At 42.8% G+C, this 19,441-nt stretch overlaps 1 protein-coding gene across 1 annotated transcript in view; it reads left to right on the forward strand.

Annotated features, from left to right (window-relative positions):
* Window positions 1–18,107, forward strand: part of LOC106583883 (exportin-6) — a 78,778-nt gene extending 60,671 nt beyond the window's left edge. Inside the window, exons 13-23 of the mRNA XM_014168507.3 lie at window positions 2,566–2,725; window positions 3,111–3,203; window positions 4,837–4,987; window positions 5,343–5,489; window positions 6,001–6,187; window positions 12,206–12,320; window positions 12,577–12,748; window positions 12,927–13,088; window positions 14,090–14,188; window positions 15,172–15,402; window positions 17,532–18,107. Coding sequence (XP_014023982.1) covers window positions 2,566–2,725; window positions 3,111–3,203; window positions 4,837–4,987; window positions 5,343–5,489; window positions 6,001–6,187; window positions 12,206–12,320; window positions 12,577–12,748; window positions 12,927–13,088; window positions 14,090–14,188; window positions 15,172–15,402; window positions 17,532–17,633 — 1,619 coding nt within the window. The 3' untranslated portion in view covers window positions 17,634–18,107. The remainder of the gene's footprint in view (window positions 1–2,565; window positions 2,726–3,110; window positions 3,204–4,836; window positions 4,988–5,342; window positions 5,490–6,000; window positions 6,188–12,205; window positions 12,321–12,576; window positions 12,749–12,926; window positions 13,089–14,089; window positions 14,189–15,171; window positions 15,403–17,531) is intronic.
* Window positions 18,108–19,441: the final 1,334 nt, after the last annotated feature.

Genomic DNA, 19,441 nt, shown 5'->3' on the forward strand with positions numbered 1-19,441 from the left:
GTACACAATCAAGACATCTTAAAAATGTGGAGGATCTGTAGGGGTAAAAATCATAATTGTGGTATCCAGAAACAACTTTTAGTGCCTATCTCATTGGTACAGGTGTAGATTTTAAGGAATTGGATAGGTCTAAGTGATATGGTAGTTGCTCTCATAGGCTGGGCCATTTTTCTAACACCTAACCAGTTCTCTCAGGGGGCAGGGGCTAGGGGTTGTTTGCCTTTCATTTTCAGACATGAAAAAGCACTGGAAAAGACACTTTCAGTACTGAAAGAGTCTTCTGAACAGCGTACATTGCATGTCGTGGACTGTTAAAAAAAACGAAAACAAGAAAAAACAACATTGTTATTACAAGAAGCTGAGCATGTGCTTATCCTCATCTCTAGCCCCAAGAAGTTCTGGAAAATGGTTAAAGAGCTGGAGAATAAACCACCCGCCCCACAGCTGCCCATGTTCCTTGATGTGGTTGTTACTGACAAGAAGCACATGGCTGAGCTCTTTAATCACCACTTCATTAAGTCAGGATTCCTATTTGACTCAGCCATGCCTCCTTGCCCGTCCAAAATGTCTTCATCTCCCACCCCTTCTAATGTGACTATTCCCGATGCGTCTCCCTCTTTTTCCCCTGCCCCGCTACAAAGTTTCTCCATGCAGGCAGTCACTGAGTCTGAGGTGCTAAAGGAGCTCCTTAAACTTGACCCCCAAAAACCATCTGGGTCAGATGGTTTAGACTATTTCTTCTTTAAGGTTGCTGTCCCTATCATCGCCAAGCATATTTCCAACCTTTTTAACCTGTCTCTCCTTTCTGGGGAGGTTCCCATTGCTTGGAAGGCAGCCACAGTTTGTCCTTTATTTAAAGTGGGAGATCAAGCTGATTCTAACTGTTATAGACCTATTACTATTTCGCCCTGTTTATATAAAGTGTTGGAAAAACTTGTCAATAATCAACTGTCTGGCTTTCTTGATGTCTATACTATTCTCTCGGGTATGCAATCTGGTTTCCGCTCAGGTTATGGATGTGTCACTGCAACCTTAAAGGTCCTCAATGATGTCACCATTGCCCTTGATTCAAAGCAATATTGTGCTGCTATTTTTATTGACTTACTGACAAAGCTTTTGATATGGTAGACCATTCCATTCTTGTGGGCCGGCTAAGGAGTATTGGTGTCTCTGAGGGGTCTTTGGCATGGTTTGCTAACTATCTCTCTGAAAGTGTATAAAGTCAGAAAATCTGCTGTCTCAGCCACTGCCTGTCACAAAGGGAGTACCCCAAGGCTCAATCCTAGGCCCAACGCTCTTCTCAATTTACATCAACAGCATAGCTCACGCAGTAGGAAGCACTAATCCATTTATATGCAGACGATACAGTCTTATACTCAGCTGGCCCCTCCCTGGATTCTGTGTTAAACACTCTACAACAAAGCTTTCTTAGTGTCCAACAAGCTTTCTCTGCCCTTAACCTTGTTCTGAACACCTCCAAAACAAAGGTCATGTGGTTTGGTAAGAAGAATACCCCTCTCCCCACAGGTGGGATTACTACCTCTGAGGGTTTATAGTTTGAGGTAGTCACCTCATACAAGTACTTGGGAGTATGGCTAGACGGTACACTGTCCTCCTCTTAGCACATATCAAAGCTGCAGGCTAAAGTTAAATCTACTCTTGGTTTCCTCTATCGTAATCGCTCCTCTTTCACCCCAGCTGCCAAACTAACCCTGATTCAGATGACCATCCTACCCATGCTAGATAACGGAGACGTAATTTATAGATCGGCAGGTAATGGTGCCTTCGAGTAGCTAGATGTTCTTTACCATTCGGCCATCAGATTTGCCACCAATGCTCCTTATTGGACTCATCACTGCACTCTATACTACTCTGTAAACTGGTCATCTCTGTATACCCATCGCAAGACCCACTGGTTGATGCTTATTTATAAAAACCCTCTTAGGCCTCACTCCTCCCTATCTACTGCAGCCCTCATCCTCCACATGCAATATCCGTTCTGCCAGTCACATTCTGTTAAAGGTCCCCAAAGCGCACACATCCCTGGGTCGCTCCTCTTTTCAGTTCGCTGCAACTAGTGACTGGAACAAGCTGCAACAAACACTCAAACTGGACAGTTTTATCTCAATATCTTCATTCAAAGACTCATTCATGGACACTCTTACTGACAGTTGTGGCTGCTTTGTGTGATGTATTGTTGTCTCTACATTCTTGCCCTTTGTGCTGTTGTCTGTGCCCAATAATCTTTGTACCATGTTTTGTGCTGCTACCATGTTGTGTTGCTACCATGTTGTTATGTTGTGTTTCTACCATGCTGTGTTGTCATGTGTTGCTGCCTTACTATGTTGTTGTCTTAGGTCTCTCTTTATGTGGTGTTGTGTTGTCTCGCTTGTCGTGATGTGTGTTTTGTCCTATATATTATTTTTTTAATCCCAGCCCCCGTCCCCGCAGGAGGCCTTTTGGTAGGCTGTCATTGCAATTAAGAATTTGTTCTTAACTGACTTGTCTAGTTAAATAAAGGTGAAATTAAATAAATACAAAATCTCTACTTTTTATTTGTGGCAGGTCAGAGACTGAACATCACAGCAGAGAATGATTGTCGGAGGCTGCACTGCACCCTCAGAGACCTCAGCTCCCTACTTCAGGCTGTCGGGAGGCTGGCTGCGTATTTCATTGGGGACGTTTTCACCGCACGCTTCAGCGATGCGCTAGCAGTGGTGGAGAGGTTAGTGTGCCACACTGCTTCCTTCAGTCACTTCCATTGAAATGTCAGTTTAATTCCTGAATTGGCTTAATTAAAATGGAACTGACCCCCTTGCTTCTGTCAAACATCAGTATCTACCTTCGTTTTGGTTCTTAGTGCCTACCCCTTTGGTGGCCTCCAATATGTGAAGAAGAGCGTATTTTCCAGACTGACCACTTACACTTGAGATTTAATTATTCTAAGTTAAATAATCTTGCCACTTTTCAATAATTAAGTCTTGATTTGGAATTGACAATGCAGTACTTCCTGAATTGAAATCAAATCCTGTGTTGTATTACAGGTGATAATTTTGATAAAGAAATCATTCAGATTGCATCATTTAATGTCTCTGCACTTGTGTTTCTAGGTTGGTGGAGGTCACATGCTATGGCTCTCAGATCAGCCTGTATGACTTGGAGACTGCCGTGCCATCTGTGCTCAAGCCTGACCTCATCGACGTGTGAGTGTCAACCGTTTACTGCCACTGTCTACAGTGCCTTCAGAAAGTATTCGCATCCCTTGACTTTTCCACATTTTGTTGTTACAGCCTGAATTTAAAATGGATAAAATGTTGATTTTGTGTCACTGGCCTACACAATACCCCATAATGTCAAAGTGGAATTATGTTTTTAGAAATTTTTACAAATTAATTACAAATGAAACGCTGAAATGTCTTGAGTCAAGTATTCAACCCATTTGTTGTGGCAAGCCTAAATAAGATCAGGAGTAAACATTTCCTTTAAGTCACATAATAAGTTGCCTGGACTCACTCTATTAGAGGTTTAATATGATGTTTGAATGACTACCTCATCTCTGTACCCCACATATATACAATTATCTGTAAGGTCCCTCAGTCGAGCAGGGAATTTCAAACACAGATTCAACGACAGACTAGGGAGGTTATATTGCCTTACAAAGAAGGGCACCTATTGGTAGATGGGTAAAAATAAAAAGCACCCATTGAATATCCCTTGAGCATGGTTAAGTAATTCATTACACTTTGGATACACCCAGTCACTACAAAGATACAGGCGTTCTTCCTAACTCAGTTGCTGGAGAGGAAGGAAACCGCTCAGGGATTTCACCATGAGGCCAATGGTGACTTTAAAACAGTTACAGATTTTAATGACTGTGAAGGGATAAAACTGAGGATGATTCAACAACATTGTAGTTACTCCACAATAGTGTGAAAAGGAGGAAGCCTGTACAGAATACAAATATTCCAAAACATGCATCTGGTTTGCAATAAGGCACTAAAGTAAAACAGTAAAAATTGTGGCAAAGAAATTAACTTTATGTCCTGAATACAAAGCGTTATGTTTGGGGCTAATAAATGGAATAGAGAACCTGGTTCAGTCTGATTTCCAAAAGACACTGGGGGAGACATTCACCTTTCAGCAGGACAATAACCTAAAACACAAGGCAAAATATACGCTGGAGTTGTTTACCAAGACGACGTTGAATGTTCCTGAGTGGCTTAGCTACAGGTTTGACTTATATCGGCTTGAAGGTCTATGGTATGACTTGAAAATGGCTGTCTAGCAATGATCAAGAACCAACTTGACAGAGCTTGAAGAATTTTTCAAAGAATAATGTGCAAATATTGTACAATCAAGGTGTGCAAAGCTCTTAGACTTGCCCAGAAAGAACCAGAAAGACTCACAGCTGTAATCGCTTCCAAAGGTGATTATAACATGTATTTATTCAGGGGTGTGATACTTATGTAAATTAGATATTTCTGTATTTAATTTTCAATAAAATTGCCAACATTTCGAAACATGTTTTCAATTTGTCATTATGGGGTATTGTGTGTAGATGGATGAGAAAAAAATCAACTTCATCCATTTTGAATTCAGGCTGCAACACAACATTGTGGAATAAGTCAAGAGGTATGAATACTTTCTGAAGGCACTGTAGATATAAAGTGGATTCGTCACAAATTGCTGTCTTTTACTCTTGTCTGTAGACATAACTTCAGAATTCACCCCTTTATTAAACCAACAATTTGTGATAAGAAAATAGTCAGAGAGCATTTGATTCTCTTGGCAAATTTAACTGTATTGTCACAGTTGTTAAGGTCTGTTTGTGTCCAGCCATGCCCAGTCCTTGGCGGCGTTGCAGGCCTACTCCCACTGGCTGACTCAATTCTACAATGAGGTCCAGAGGCACAACCAGAGCCGCTTCATCAGCCTCGTCACCTCCACCAGCCTCGTCACCTCCACCACACCACTCATCACTGCCAAAGTAACCGCACACACACACCACACACACACACACACACACACACACACACACACACACACACACACACACACACACACACACACACACACACACACACACACACACACACACACACAGTATGTGATAGTAACAATATGTCTGTGTTAAATCTTACCTAGTTGCTAATGTTGTGCAATTGGTATGATATGACACCCAGTGTTTCCATTTGTATGCCGACCAACTGAACTTGCATGTTTGTGTTCTCATTGGCCAAAAACTGGTTATCAGATCATTTTAGCAAGTCAACTAAGAATCTTTGCAGACTTGTCAATTCCTTGTATTACCTATTTCATGTCAAATTGTCTTTCTATTCTAGGTACCCGAAAAGTTGCTGCTGTCGGCATGCCATCTCATGCTGTCCATGGCGACCACCGTGCGTCCTGTTTTCCTGGTCACGTTGCCCGCCGTGCAGAACATCTTCAACCGCATCACAGAGAGCCAGACTCGCAGGCTCCCCCAAGAGGTCAGAGTGCGCTATTATGGCTTCAATGTTATTTTGAGGCTTAGGGCCTAGATTCAATCCGACCGCGGGTTGTCGTCAATGCCCGGCCTTAATCTATTTCCTGATTAGAAGTGGAGTACTTAAAATAATAACTTTTCTCTGTCCGGATTCTGGGGTGTCCCGCTTTAGTGCTCTATCTAATCTGCCAAAGTTGACATGATTTGTGTGTGTGTGTGTGTGTGTGTGTGTGTGTGTGTGTGTGTGGTGTGTGTGTGTGTGTGTGGTGGTGTGTGTGTGTGTGTGTGTGTGTGTGTGTGTGTGTGTGTGTGTGTGTGTGTGTGTGTGTGTGTGTGTGTGTGTGTGTGTGTGTGTGTGTGTGTGTGTGTGTGTGTGTGTGTGTGTGTGTGTGTGTGTGTGCGCACAATGTCTCATGGAATGTCTATACCCCCCTCCTCCTATAGTCACACCTGCTGGAGTGTGTATGGTTATGCGTGGAGGAATCTGTCTAATGTGTGTGTCTCCACTCCTCCAGGCCCACATGCTCGTGTGCAGGGCTCTGTCCAACATGCTGCTGCTGCCTTGGTCTAACCTGCCAGAGAGCGAGCAGCAGTGGCAAACCCGCTCCAGTAGCCACGCCAGCCTGCTGGCTGCCCTTACCCGCCACTACCGCCTACTGAGCACTGCCAACCAGCCACCACACCGCCTTGGCCTGGAAGACAGTCAGTTGGGCATCATGCCATTTATCATCCTTACGTCTCCTGTAGTTTTGATATCGCTTCCTTCTGCAGTCCTGTTTCAGATGGTATTTACTAAGAAATAATGTGGGAGAAAAGATGTGATAACAATGGGTACTTTTTAGTACTTATTTCTAGGCATGGACGGTAGATCAGGGTATTTTTAAGTACCAACGGTATGATTTTCAATAGCGCCAAAAGCCTTTTTTTTTTTTTTACTAAAATTATATTAAGTATGTTTATAAAGACTACATGGTGCAAACATGATGTGACGATCCACTGTTGAGCAGCACAAGAGAGGTGATCAAGTTACACTTGAAATTCACTACTAATGTTTGCTAGCTACATATCTTATATCTTAAGTTAACTATCTAAGATGTGCCAAATACATTTTCTCCAGCTCAGCTATGCATTTGGTTTGCTAACTTGCTAGCTATAAGTAGCTAGCTTTCAAGTTTACGCTTATTGGTTACAGCAGAGACAATCTATTCCCACCTGGATCTAGTGTGAGTAGCCTTTTTGAGATAGTTATGTGACTTTATTAGCTGGGTTGTCTGTCCTTACATTTAGTTTATGTTCGTTTGCTCTTATTAGCATTTAGCTAGCATCCCCTATGGGAATTTGCTAGTACCTTGTTAGCAAAAATAAATAATGTTTGGAAAGAAATTGAGCCCCTTGTGAGCACTGCAGGTAATACCGTATACCCCGATATGGTACATGAAGGTATGGAAGTTGGGATACTGCCCAAACCTACCTATTTCAACTCAGTTGGTAACTGCTTTGTACCAAATGGTGTACAGTGCATTCGGAAAGTATTCAGACCCCTTGACTTTCTCCACATTTTGTTACGTTAGTCTTATTCTAAAATAGATTCAATTGCGGGGTTTTTCGCATCAATCTACACACAATACCCCATAATGACAAAGCAAAAACTTATTTTTGACATTTTTGCACATAAAAAAATATTAAATTTAAATAAGTATTCAGACCCTTTACTCAGTGCTTTGTTGAAGCATCTTTGACAGCGGTTACAGCCTCGAGTCTTATTGGGTATGACGCTACAAGCTTGGCACACTTGTATTCGGGGAGTTTCTCCCATTCTTCTCTGCAGATCCTCTCCAGCTCTGTCAGGTTGGATGGGGAGCGTCGCTGCACAGCTATTTTCAGGCCAACAGTTCAATCGTGGTTTCATCAGACCAGAGAATCTTGTTTCTCATGGACTGAGAGTCCTTTAGGTGCCTTTTGACAAACTCCAAGCAGGCTTCCATCTGGCCACTCTATCATAAAGGCCTGATTGGTGGAAGGTTTTCCTATCTTCAAGGTGTAACTGAGTGAGCATTCGGTTCTTGGTCACCTCCCTGACCAAGGCCCTTCTCCCCCGATTGCTCAGTTTGCTCTAGGAAGAGTCTTGGTGGCCACTGTGTTCTTGGGGACCTTCAATGCTGCAGAAATGTTTTGGTACCTTTCCCCAGATCTGTGCCTTGACACAATCCTGTCTTGGAGCTCTACGGACAATTCCTTCAACCTCATGGCTTGGTTTTTGCTCTGACATGCACTGTCAACTGTGGGACCTTATCCAGACAAATCATGTCCAATCAATTGAATTTACCACAGGTGGACTCCAACCAAGTTGTTGAAACATCTCAAGGATGATCAATGGAAACAGGATGCACCTGAGCTCAATTTCGAGTCTCATAGCAAAGGGTCTGAATACTTAGGAAAATAAGGTATTTCAGTTTTTTATTGGTAATACATTTTCAAAAATGTCTTAATCTGTTTTCACTTTGTCATTATGGGGTATTGTGTAGATTGATAATTTATTTTATCCATTTTAGAATAAGGCAGGACACGGTTTAATTACTGTTTAACGGATGCCCCGCCTCTCTTTTCTCCACACCCGGATTTTTAAAAATAATAATCAGATGTGTTCATTTTTGTCCAATATATGCGGCTCTTTGTTTATAATGCACTGTCCGCTCTCCCTTGAGGCTTTCCAAATTTGATGCCGAAGAGACCAAACAGACTCAGATCACACGCTCAGATCATGTTCACGCTGGCACATGCAGGCGACTTGCAGATGTTTCATTTCTCTCTCATGCGGTCATGGCTGAAGCCAGCGCAAATTCCTACTATTTATGTGTCCAGGTTAAACGTGGGACATCCCTCATTATAAACAAACAGTCGGTTAAATTCATGATTATTGCGTCGTTTTTAGATCTATTAGAAGCGATTAATAGACTAAACAACAATGTAATTGTTGGCCAGAGATCAATGCATTCATCAGCAAAGACGCAGTGCAAGCTAATAGTATTTTGGACAACCAAATTGAAGTCAAAATGATTGATGAAATCGAAGTGTGTCAGCTGTATGGTTATTTGCGATTCAAAACATTTTACCGGTACTACAGGTAGAAGTAGGCCAACCGATAACACCATGACAGAATGCATTTGAAGTGATGATGCTCCGCCGAGAACAGCAAGCATGTCCAGCAAAGTACATCGCCAGTGGCACGCACACACTTCGTGCAGATCAGCAGGTGTGGGCTTTTCGGGGCAGCCGGACGAGACAATCGAAGGAGGATGCGGTGAGCAAAGTTACTGGGCTCGAATTTAGTCACGCTTGCTGTATATGGATTGATGCTTCTTATTGTGCATGTTATAAACAAAAAAAAATTGGGATGATGGAAGTTTATACTCTATGGCTGGATTTATGTATTTTTTTTCCAATGCTACATTAATTTGGCAGACCTAACTTGATAGACTAGGCCTTGTAGAAAGAGGGTCAATGAGAGGCCTAATCATATTTGTATGAATATTTTGTTAACGCCTAGGCTATAGAGATGCATTCAGGTAATGAACTCATTATGCGTCAACATTTTAAATCGATTACAATTCTTTATTGTTAATCATTCTTGAATTGGTTAGGCTATACAATTAAGTAGATTAATGAACGGTGGTAAGGTACTGTTATTCCTTATCCACCTAATTATTTATTTTTTCGCTCGCTCGCCTCACTTTTCTGGGGGGAAAATCCGTTAAGCAGTGAATCAATTTTGTCTGGCCTAAGGCTTTAACAAAATGTGGAAAAAGTCGAGGTGTCTGAATACTTTGTGTTTAATTCCATGCATAAATATGAAGTTTGATTAAATGTAAAGGTAATTGAGGGAATAATTCTGTCATTATAATACCACTCTACCATGGCATTCCAAAAAAAACTACAGAGTAAAATTCAGACTGAGTAAAGCTCTTTTTTGACGGGGACAATGCACAATAAACACACCAGAATAATCTAGTAATCTCACCCAGAAGTTTAATGCACTGATTGTTAGAAAGGGACACTAGAGACATTATGCGTTTGGCCTTATAGCATAAACCCAAGCATCTTTCTTACCCCCTACGCCTCAAGTAATTTTACAATGTAACGTTAGACGTGTGATTTGCCTGAGCAAGGTCAATGTATGTGACAAAAACGTTGCACTTAACAAAATGTTTATTTGCAAGTACACACAGTGTGCAACTGTCCGTTCAACCATTCTAACAATGTGACATTTCACATTTTCAATGACATTCGCAAGATTCGGAGTGTTGCAATGTTGTTTTTTGTCTACTAAAGGGTCGGCTCCTTGTGATACGCTCTGGCGTTCAACATACTTTTTTACTACCTGAAAATGTAGACGCTGTATCATTCATTCTGCTGCCATGGGGGCAGTGTTGTCGCTTGTTTCCTTCATCTGATATACAGTGGCTTGAGAAAGTATTCACCCCCTTGGCATTTTTCCTATTTGGTTGCCTTACAACCTGGAATTAAAATGGATTTTTTGGGGGGGTTTGTATCATTTGATTTACACAACATGTCTACCACTTTGAAGATGCAAGAAATAAGATCAAAAAACTGAACTTGAGCGTGCATAACTATTCACCCGCCCAAAGTCAATACTTTGTAGAGCCACCTTTTGCAGCAATTACAGCTGCACGTCTCTTGGGGTATGTCTCTATAAGCTTGGCACATCTAGCCACTGGGATTTTTGCCCATTCTTCAAGGCAAAACTGCTCCAGCTCCTTCACGTTGGATGGGTTCCGATGGGGCACAGCCATCTTTAAGTCATACCACAGATTCTCAATTGGTTTGAGGTCTGGGCTTTGACTAGGCCATTCCAAAACATTTAAATGTTTCCCCATAAACCACTCGAGTGTTGCTTTAGCAGTATGCTTAGAGTCATTGTCCTGCTGGAAGGTGAATCTCCGTCCCAGTCTCAAATCTCTGGAAGACTGAAACAGGTTTCCCTTAAGAATTCCCCTGTATTTAGCGCCATCCTTCAATTCTGACCAGTTTCCCAGTCCCTGCTGATGGAAAAACATCCCCACAGCATTATGCTGCCACCACAATGCTTCACTGTGGGATGGTGTACTTGGGGTGATGAGAGGTGTTGGGTTTGCGCCAGACATAGCATTTATCTTGATGGCCAAAAAGCTCAATTTCAGTCTCATCTGACCAAAGTAGCTTCTTCCATGTGTTTGGGGAGTCTCCCACATGCCTTTTGGTGAACACTTTAAGCAATGGCTTTTTTCTGGACACTCTTCCGTAAAGCCCAGCTCTGTGGAGTGTACGGCTTAAAGTGGTCCTATGGCAGATACTCCAATCTTCGCTGTAGAGCTTTGCAGCTCCTTCAGGGTTATCTATGGTCTCTTTGTTGTGCCTCTGATTAATGCCCTCCTTGCCTGGTCCGTGGGTTTTGGTGGGCGGCCGTCTCTTGGCCGGTTTGTTGTGGTGCCATATTCTTTCCATTTTGTTAATAATGGATTTAATGGTGCTCCGTGGGATGTTCAAAGATCTGTACTTCTCCACAATTTTGTCCCTGACATGTATGGAGAGCTCCTTGGTCATCATGGTGCCGTTTGCTTGGTGGCTCCCCTTGCTCAGTGGTGTTGCAAACTCTGGGGTCTTTCAGAACAAGTGTGTAAAAATACTGAGATCATGTGACAGATCATGTAACACTTGGATTGCACACAGGTGGACTTTATTTAACTAATTATGTGACTTCTGAAGGTAATTGGTTGCACCAGATCTTATTTAGGGGCTTCATACCAAAGGGAGTGAATACGCACCACTTTTCTAGGGGGGGTTGAAACAAGTAATTTTTTCACCAATTTGGACTATTTTGTGTATGTCCATTACATGAAATCCAAATAAAAATCTATTTAAATTACAGGTTGTAATGCAACAAAATAGGAAAAACGCCAAGCCAAGGGGATGAATACTTTTGAAAGGCACTGTATAGGCTATTCATTAAAGTAGCCTATTTAGCATCGATAACCAAATATAATCTCATCAGCTGTTCAAACCGTAAACCAAACAAGAATCCACCCAAAAGGTTGGCTATTTCGAAATGGTAGAACCTGCTGTAGCCAACTAGCTAGCCATGTGCTTTTTTTACTCTGTGACCAAAACATGATGATGTTCTATGTTTAGCTGATATGGGAGTTAATACGCAAGCAGCATATCAAAGTGGGATAATGTTTTAGGTTACACCGGCAAGTCAAATAATATTTGGCACGGCATATTTTTTTCATTATGATTCATTATGATTATTTCACATGGAGATATGGGAAGCTAAAATAGCTAGCTAGCTTGCTATGTTTTTATCCAGGCTAAAGTCAGCTAGCCAGGCTGCCAGCTAGCTATTACTAGTAAGGGAAGGTGACTCTCTTTCTTGTTTTCACAAAATTAAAATGCCAAATTTTGCCCCTTGTGAATGTGAGTGGGACGGCAAGGATGTCATGTTACCAAAAGGTGTCCTCTACTCCAAAAATCCCACTCCACCCACATGCACACACGTACGGTAGATCAACGGAGTTAAGCTTGTAGTTTGCAGATTTCAGATTTTCTCTATGACTTAAAATGTCATTTTCACTCAACATTCTGGTCGTTGATTTGATATAATGCCAAAACTGAGTTATTCTTTCTGACATTGTCTTTCCCGCTGTCACTCCCTCTCTCCTCAAGATGTGACAGATGAGATGCTGAGCTTCTTCTTCACACTGTTTCAAGGCCTGCGTGTTCAGATGGGCGTGCTCTTCACCGGACATATTATACACATCTTCCTCAGCATGTTCACCAGGTAGGACACACACGCTTAGATACAACTATAGTGACCATTTTTAAGCTACAATCTGGGATTCGGAAAACAACAAAACAGCAGCCCTGCCACATGTTTTGATATACAGCTGAGGGATGAGGCTAGAGAAATGTAACCGATCTAAAATTAATAGACAGCGCTGTAGACGCAAGGACTGGCTGTCCTCAACATCCCCGTGATTGTTTTACACATTTTGAAGCTATAACTTGTTTTACATTCTTGTGTGTGTCCGTCCCAGGGAGCAGCTGGCAGCCAGTATCTTGCAGGAGGGCAGCGCAGGCTGCCGAGTGTTGGAGAAGTTCCTAAAAATTCTCCAGGTGGTGGTTCAGGAGCCCGGCCAGTCCTTCAAACCCTTCCTACCCAGCATAATATTTATCTGCATGGAGCAAGTCTACCCTATTGTGGCTGAGGTGAGAGTGCACTCTCTCATTCACACAACATGTTTGTACACACTGATTTAAAAAAAATGGATACACTGTGTGTGGTATATCGATCGATTGTGTTGGACACTGGGTCAGCAAAAAATACGAATTTCTGATCAACAATGGATAATAAAGATCTATTGTGATTTCTTTGTCTGTCCCACAGCGTTCTTCTCCAGACGTCAAGGCAGAGATGTTTGAGCTGCTATACCAGGTGCTTCACCATAACTGGAGGTACTTTTTCAAGACCTCTGTCCTAGCCAGCGTGCAGAGGGGGTTGGCTGAGGAGGCCATGGAGAACGAGGCCCAGTTTAGTGCTGCCATGCAGGTGTGTGTGGAGGAGGGAGGGGATGCTGGATGCTGACACCATGTTTAGCTAGCTCATGTTAGATAGCACATTGAAAAGTACTGCGGTAGTCACACATGACACGAATTACCACCATAGCTGGATCCTTCATTCATTTTTTAGGAATTAAGCTAGCTAGCTTGCCTGTTATGCTAGCGATGACGCTAACCGTTTAGCTAGCTAACGTTAGCAAGCTAAATACATGGTTATGAGTCTGGCTGGCATGAGTTTGAGGTAATGTTAGTTACAGCATGGTGAGGGTGAATTCAATTCGTCATTAGCGAAGCCAGCTGCACAGTCACATATTGGCAACCAGCAACATGACATCATTTCTAAATTCTTGACGCAATGGAAACGCAATTCGAGTGAGCCCATCAAGGCCAGCCCAACCCGTATTGACTTCAAAGTGCCAATGAAAGCTTTAGTGAATTTGTCAATACATTTCCGAAAATGTCTAAACGAAACTGCAACGCCAAGTTAATAATAGCCTTTTTTAATATTTACCCCATGTACATGATATAATTGGCTTATAGCACCCTTCTAATCAGAGAATTCCACCTCCTGGCCTTTCAGTTTTATAGCTATCACAATTCATGGTTTGCCTGCTGACTTTTTGGAAATTTTAATATTCAAATGTAAGTTGTACTCACAATTCAGCATGTTGCTGCCATTTGTACAATGTTCTGTTTAAAAAACTCTAATACCATATTCCTTACAGGGTTGTGATCAATTCGAATTGAAGTCATTCAATGACTTCTCAATTACTTAAAATTCAATGACTTCACAATAATCTGAAAAGTAGAAGCTATTTATTTCAAATGTTTTTCCTCTTTCTGAATGAACTGCCTTCAATTCGAATTGACCCCAACCAACCGTGGATTATAACTATCCAGTTATTTCGGTGTCTAGGGGGAATTGGTTATGGGTTGTTTTTGGACAGGGCCGTAGAATTCCCTGACATGGGCTCAAATCTGTTTATCTAGGCTTTTGGGCAGTCTTTCCTGCAGCCGGACATCCACATCTTCAAGCAGAACCTCTCTTATCTGGAGTCCCTCAACAGCAAGCACAAGCTCTACCATAGAGTGAGTTCAGCTCTTATCTGCCATACCATTAGCTCCAAAATGACCCTTTGTCTCTTCTTTGTGACACTTTATTTGAATGGTCACACTTAATAACCTCACCTCATATGGTTGTCATTATGGAAATATGATTACTATTCTATTTCTATCTAATTCTCAACTATATATACAAAAGTATGTGGACACCCCTTCAAATTTGTGGATTTGGCTTTTTCAGCCACACCCGTTGCTGACGGGTGTATAAAATCGAGCACACAGCCATTCAATCTCAATAGACAAATATCGGCAGTAGAATGGCTTTACTAAAGAGCGCCGTGACTTGCAACGTCGCACTGTCATAGAATACCACCTTTCCAACAATTCAGTTCGTCAAATTTCTGCCCTGCTAGAAATGTAAGTGCTGTTATTGTGAAGTGGAAACGTCTAGGAGCAACAACAGCTCAGCCGCGAAGTGGTAGGCCACACAAGCTCACAGAACGGGACCACCGACTGCTGAAGCGCACAGAACAGGACCACCGAGTGCTGAAACTGCAACGTCAGCACAAGAACTGTTCGTCGGGAGCTTCCGTACCCAAGCCTAAGATCACCATGCGCAAAGCCAAGCTTCGGCTGGAGTGGTGTATAGCTCTCCGCCATTATACTCTGGAGTAGTGGAAACTTGTTCTTTGGAGTGATGAATCACACTTCACAATCTGACAGTCCGGACAAATCTGGGTTTGGCGGATGCTAGGAGAACGCTACCTGCCCCAATGCATAGTGTCAACTGTAAAGTTTGGTGCAGGAGGCCCCTTAGTTCCAGTGAAGGGAAATCTAACGCTAATACCTTTTTTGCACTGTTGGTTAGAGCCTGTAAGTAAGCATTTCACTGTAAGGTCTACACCTGTTGTATTTGGCGCACGTGACAAATAAACTTTGATTTGATTTAAAATTGAATGATTCTAATATTGGTGTTTGGCCACACTGTTCTTTCTGTCTGTCTATTCCAGAAGCTGTTCCGGACATCCATGCTGTTTCATTTCATCAACGTGCTCCTACAGGTGCTCCTCCACAAAAGTCACGACCTGCTTCAAGAGGAGATCGCCCTGGCCGTGTACAACATGGCCTCCGTGGACTTTGATGCCTTCTACTCCGCCTTCATGCCCGAGTTCCTCAATGGCTGTCAGAGCGTGGACGCCAACCAGCGGGCGGTGCTCTGCCGCAACTTTAAACTGGAGCGGGTGAGACTTAATGGGAATGGGTTTATAGAGTGGGTTATGGCCGCGGCAGTGGGAGTCTGGGGTAAGGTTAGGTATACTGTATTTCATAGTAAAAGAGGTGGTGGGGTATTAGCCCAATATTATATGGTTATGTGCTCTTGGAATTATCAGAGACTCTGGACTGAGAAATACGAGTGGAAAACTGTGGTAGCATCATTGTATCTCAGATTTTCCCATTTCAACGGGATGCTTACAGGATATACAGTGAGGGGAAAAAAGTATTTGATCCCTTGCTGATTTTGTACGTTTGCCCACTGACAAAGAAATGATCAGTCTATCATTTTAATGGTAGGTTTATTTGAACAGTGAGAGACAGAATAACAACAAAAAAATCCAGAAAAACACATGTCAAAAATGTTATAAAATGATTTGCATTTTAATGAGGGAAATAAGTATTTGACCCCCTCTCAATCAGAAAGATTTCTGGCTCCCAGGTGTCTTTTATACAGGTAACGAGCTGAGATTAGGAACACACTCTTAAAGGGAGTGCTCCTAATCTCAGTTTGTTACCTGTTTAAAAGACACCTGTCCACAGAAGCAATCAATCAATCAGATTCCACACTCTCCACCATGGCCAAGACCAAAGAGCTCTCCAAGGATGTCAGGGACAAGATTGTAGACCTACACAAGGCTGGAATGGGCTACAAGACCATCGCCAAACAGCTTGGTGACAACAGTTGGTGCGATTATTCGCAAATGGAAGAAACACAAAAGAACTGTCAATCTCCCTCGGCCTGGGGCTCCATGCAAGATCTCACCTCGTGGAGTTGCAATGATCATGAGAACGGTGAGGAATCAGCCCAGAACTACACAGGAGGATCTTGTCAATGATCTCAAGGCAGCTGGGACCATAGTCACCAAGAAAACAATTGGTAACACACTACGCCGTGAAGGACTAAAATCCTGCAGCGCCCGCAAGGTCCCCCTGCTCAAGAAAGCACATATACATGCCCGTCTGAAGTTTGCCAATGAACATCTGAATGATTCAGAGGACAACTGGGTGAAAGTGTTGTGGTCAGATGAGACCAAAATGGAGCTCTTTGGCATCAACTCAACTCGCCGTGTTTGTAGGAGGAGGAATGCTGTCTATGACCCCAAGAATACCATCCCCACCGTCAAACATGGAGGTGGAAACATTACGCTTTGGGGGTGTTTTTCTGCTAAGGGGACAGGACAACTTCACCGCATCAAAGGGACGATGGATGGGGCCATGTACCGTCAAATCCTGGGTGAGAACCTCCTTCCCTCAGCCAGGGCATTGAAAATGGGTCGTGGATGGGTATTCCAGCATGACAATGACCCAAAACACACGGCCAAGGCAACAAAGGAGTGGCTCAAGAAAAAGCACATTAAGGTCCTGGAGTGGCCTAGCCAGTCTCCAGACCTTAATCCCATAGAAAATCTGTGGAGGGAGCTGAAGGTTCGAGTTGTCAAACGTCAGCCTCGAAACCATAATGACTTGGAGAAGATCTGCAAAGAGGAGTGGGACAAAATCCCTCCTAAGATGTGTACAAACCTGGTGGGCAACTACAAGAAACGTCTGACCTCTGTGATTGCCAACAAGGGTTTTGCCACCAAATACTAAGTCATGTTTTGCAGAGGGGTCAAATACTTATTTCCCTCATTAAAATGCAAATCATTTTATACAATTTTTGACATGCGTTTTTCTGGATTTTTTTTTTTGTTTTTCTGTTTCTCACTGTTCAAATAAACCTACCATTAAAATTATAGACTGATCATTTCTTTGTCAGTGGGCAAACGTACAAAATCAGCAAGGGATCAAATACTTTTTTCCCTCACTAATTGTTTAATTACTATACAATCTGTTGTGCATGTGATTTTACATATGTACAACAAAATGTCTAAATTTCCCGTGGCCCATATTTGGGAATGGGGGAGGGCCAGGGGGCACACTGTGGGCTTATAAACAAACTCCCATATGCAACATGCAATTTACATTGGCTCTTTTCCAATATATACACTAGCACACACTGGTGGGATGGTTCCAATGGGTGTTACGGTACATTGAATGTTTGCATGGCTTCAAATGTTTGATTTCTTTGTAACCAGTGCCTCCCCCCTCTCTCTAGGACTTGCCCTCCTTCACTCAGAGTGTGCACAGACTGGTAAACGACCTGCGTTATTACAGATTGTGTAATAGCAGCCTTCCTACGGGCACTGTCAAGCTATAGCACATCGCCCATGGGCGCGCTCCACACAGCTCAGATTTTCAACATTGGGGTCTGTCTAAACCAGTGCTGGCCACTCCCCTCCTATCTACCCCCTCTACTTCTGAGCCACCACCTCTATTGAGCCTCCCAGGGGGATAGGAACTCCACATGGGCTGGCCTGTCTTTTGGGTTGGGAGGGGTTTGGGTTGAAGATTCTCTGAGAAAAGTACGGACTGGCGGTTGTGCTCTTGGACCTTCATTTCTGCTGTAGAGGGTTTTTATTATTACATTTCTTAGCAACGCCCTCCTTCACTTGTCTGTTGCCATTGATGATGACGAGGCCAAATTGATGGGCGGCAAGATGGGCAGACCTGGTCTTGTCTAGACCCAATTTAAACCCAGACTGAAGCGGTCTGAGACGGGGGCCAGGCTGGGATTCAGCACTTTCCAACTGGATTTTGAGTTTTTAAAACAAACGTGTACGCTTTTATTGATCTTGCCTTCAGTTTTTCATTTCCAAAGGAGACAGACTTTCAACTTGTCTTTCATATCATTCCATTCTGAAACAGAATAAACTATGCTTAATTAATAACGTTTTTTTTTTTTTTTTAAGTATTTGTTTTGTGCTATGACATTGTGACACTGATGAATCTTGCAATGTCAATGTTTTTGCAATTCTTTCAAATGTAAAGTAGACTTCAAAAGAAAGCAATGTACAATGATTATAAGGTTGGAATAAAAAAAACTGCATTCACAGGGGGTTCTCCAGAACTGACTATGAAACTGACAATACCACCCTGGTTTCCGGTTTCCTGGATTCTCCATTAAAAATGCTGTTTAGTCCAGGACTAGGCCTAATCTGTGTGGGATACCAGCCCTATGTGTGCTCCAATAATTCAGGATTAGTTCATCTGACTAAGCAATGACAAAGAAGTTGGCTAAGAGCACATAGACAGACTAAAACTCTAAAATATATTTTATTAGGCTATGGATATTTTCACTGTTTAACCTAGTGCAGTTAAGGTCATAATGGTCTATTTCACAGTGTTTTAAAAAATATGCCTTGTGGGATTAGACTATAGAAGAGATGTATTTATTGTCTGATGTTCACAGATATTTGCTTTAACGTACAAGAAAATGCACTGCGATAGTGTGAGATGGGTTGATGAATAGATAGATAGGCCAGACATAACATCAAACATAGAACTTCGGGCCTCCCGAGTGGCGCTGTGGTCTAAGGCACTGCATCGAAGTGCTAGCTTTGCCACTAGAGTTCCTGGTTCGAGTTTAGGCTCTGTCGCAGCCGGCCGCGACCGGGAGACTCATGGGGCAGCGCACAATTGGCCCAGCATCGGCCGGGTTAGGGGAGGGTTTGGCCGGCAGGAATGTTCTTGTCCCATCGCGAACTAGTGACTCCTGTGGCGGGCCGGGCGCAATGGACGCTGACACCGTCGCCAGGTGAACGGTGTTTCCTCCGACACATTGGTGTGGCTGGCCTCCGGGTTAAGCAGGCGTTATGTCAAGAAGCAATGCGACTTGGCTGTGTTTCGGAGGACGCACGGTTCTCGACCTTCGGCTCTCCTGAGTTGCAGCGATGGGACAAGACTGTAACTACCAATTGGATACCACGAAATTGGGGAGGAAAAAGGGGTAAAAAAAAATAAAAAACTGAAATTCATGAAAAACTAAAATGACAGCTTAAGGACTCTTACTCTAAGGATCCACTATAACGTGACATTCGGATAGCCACTCTAGCGTAGCCCTTGTGTGGGTGCTAGCAAGCTATCTAGCATGCTAGGTACCGCAAGGTATCAATAGCCAATCCAGTA

Source organism: Salmo salar, chromosome 23, assembly GCF_965601325.2.
Source record: "Salmo salar chromosome 23, fSalSal1, whole genome shotgun sequence".
NCBI classification, from domain to species: domain Eukaryota; kingdom Metazoa; phylum Chordata; class Actinopteri; order Salmoniformes; family Salmonidae; genus Salmo; species Salmo salar.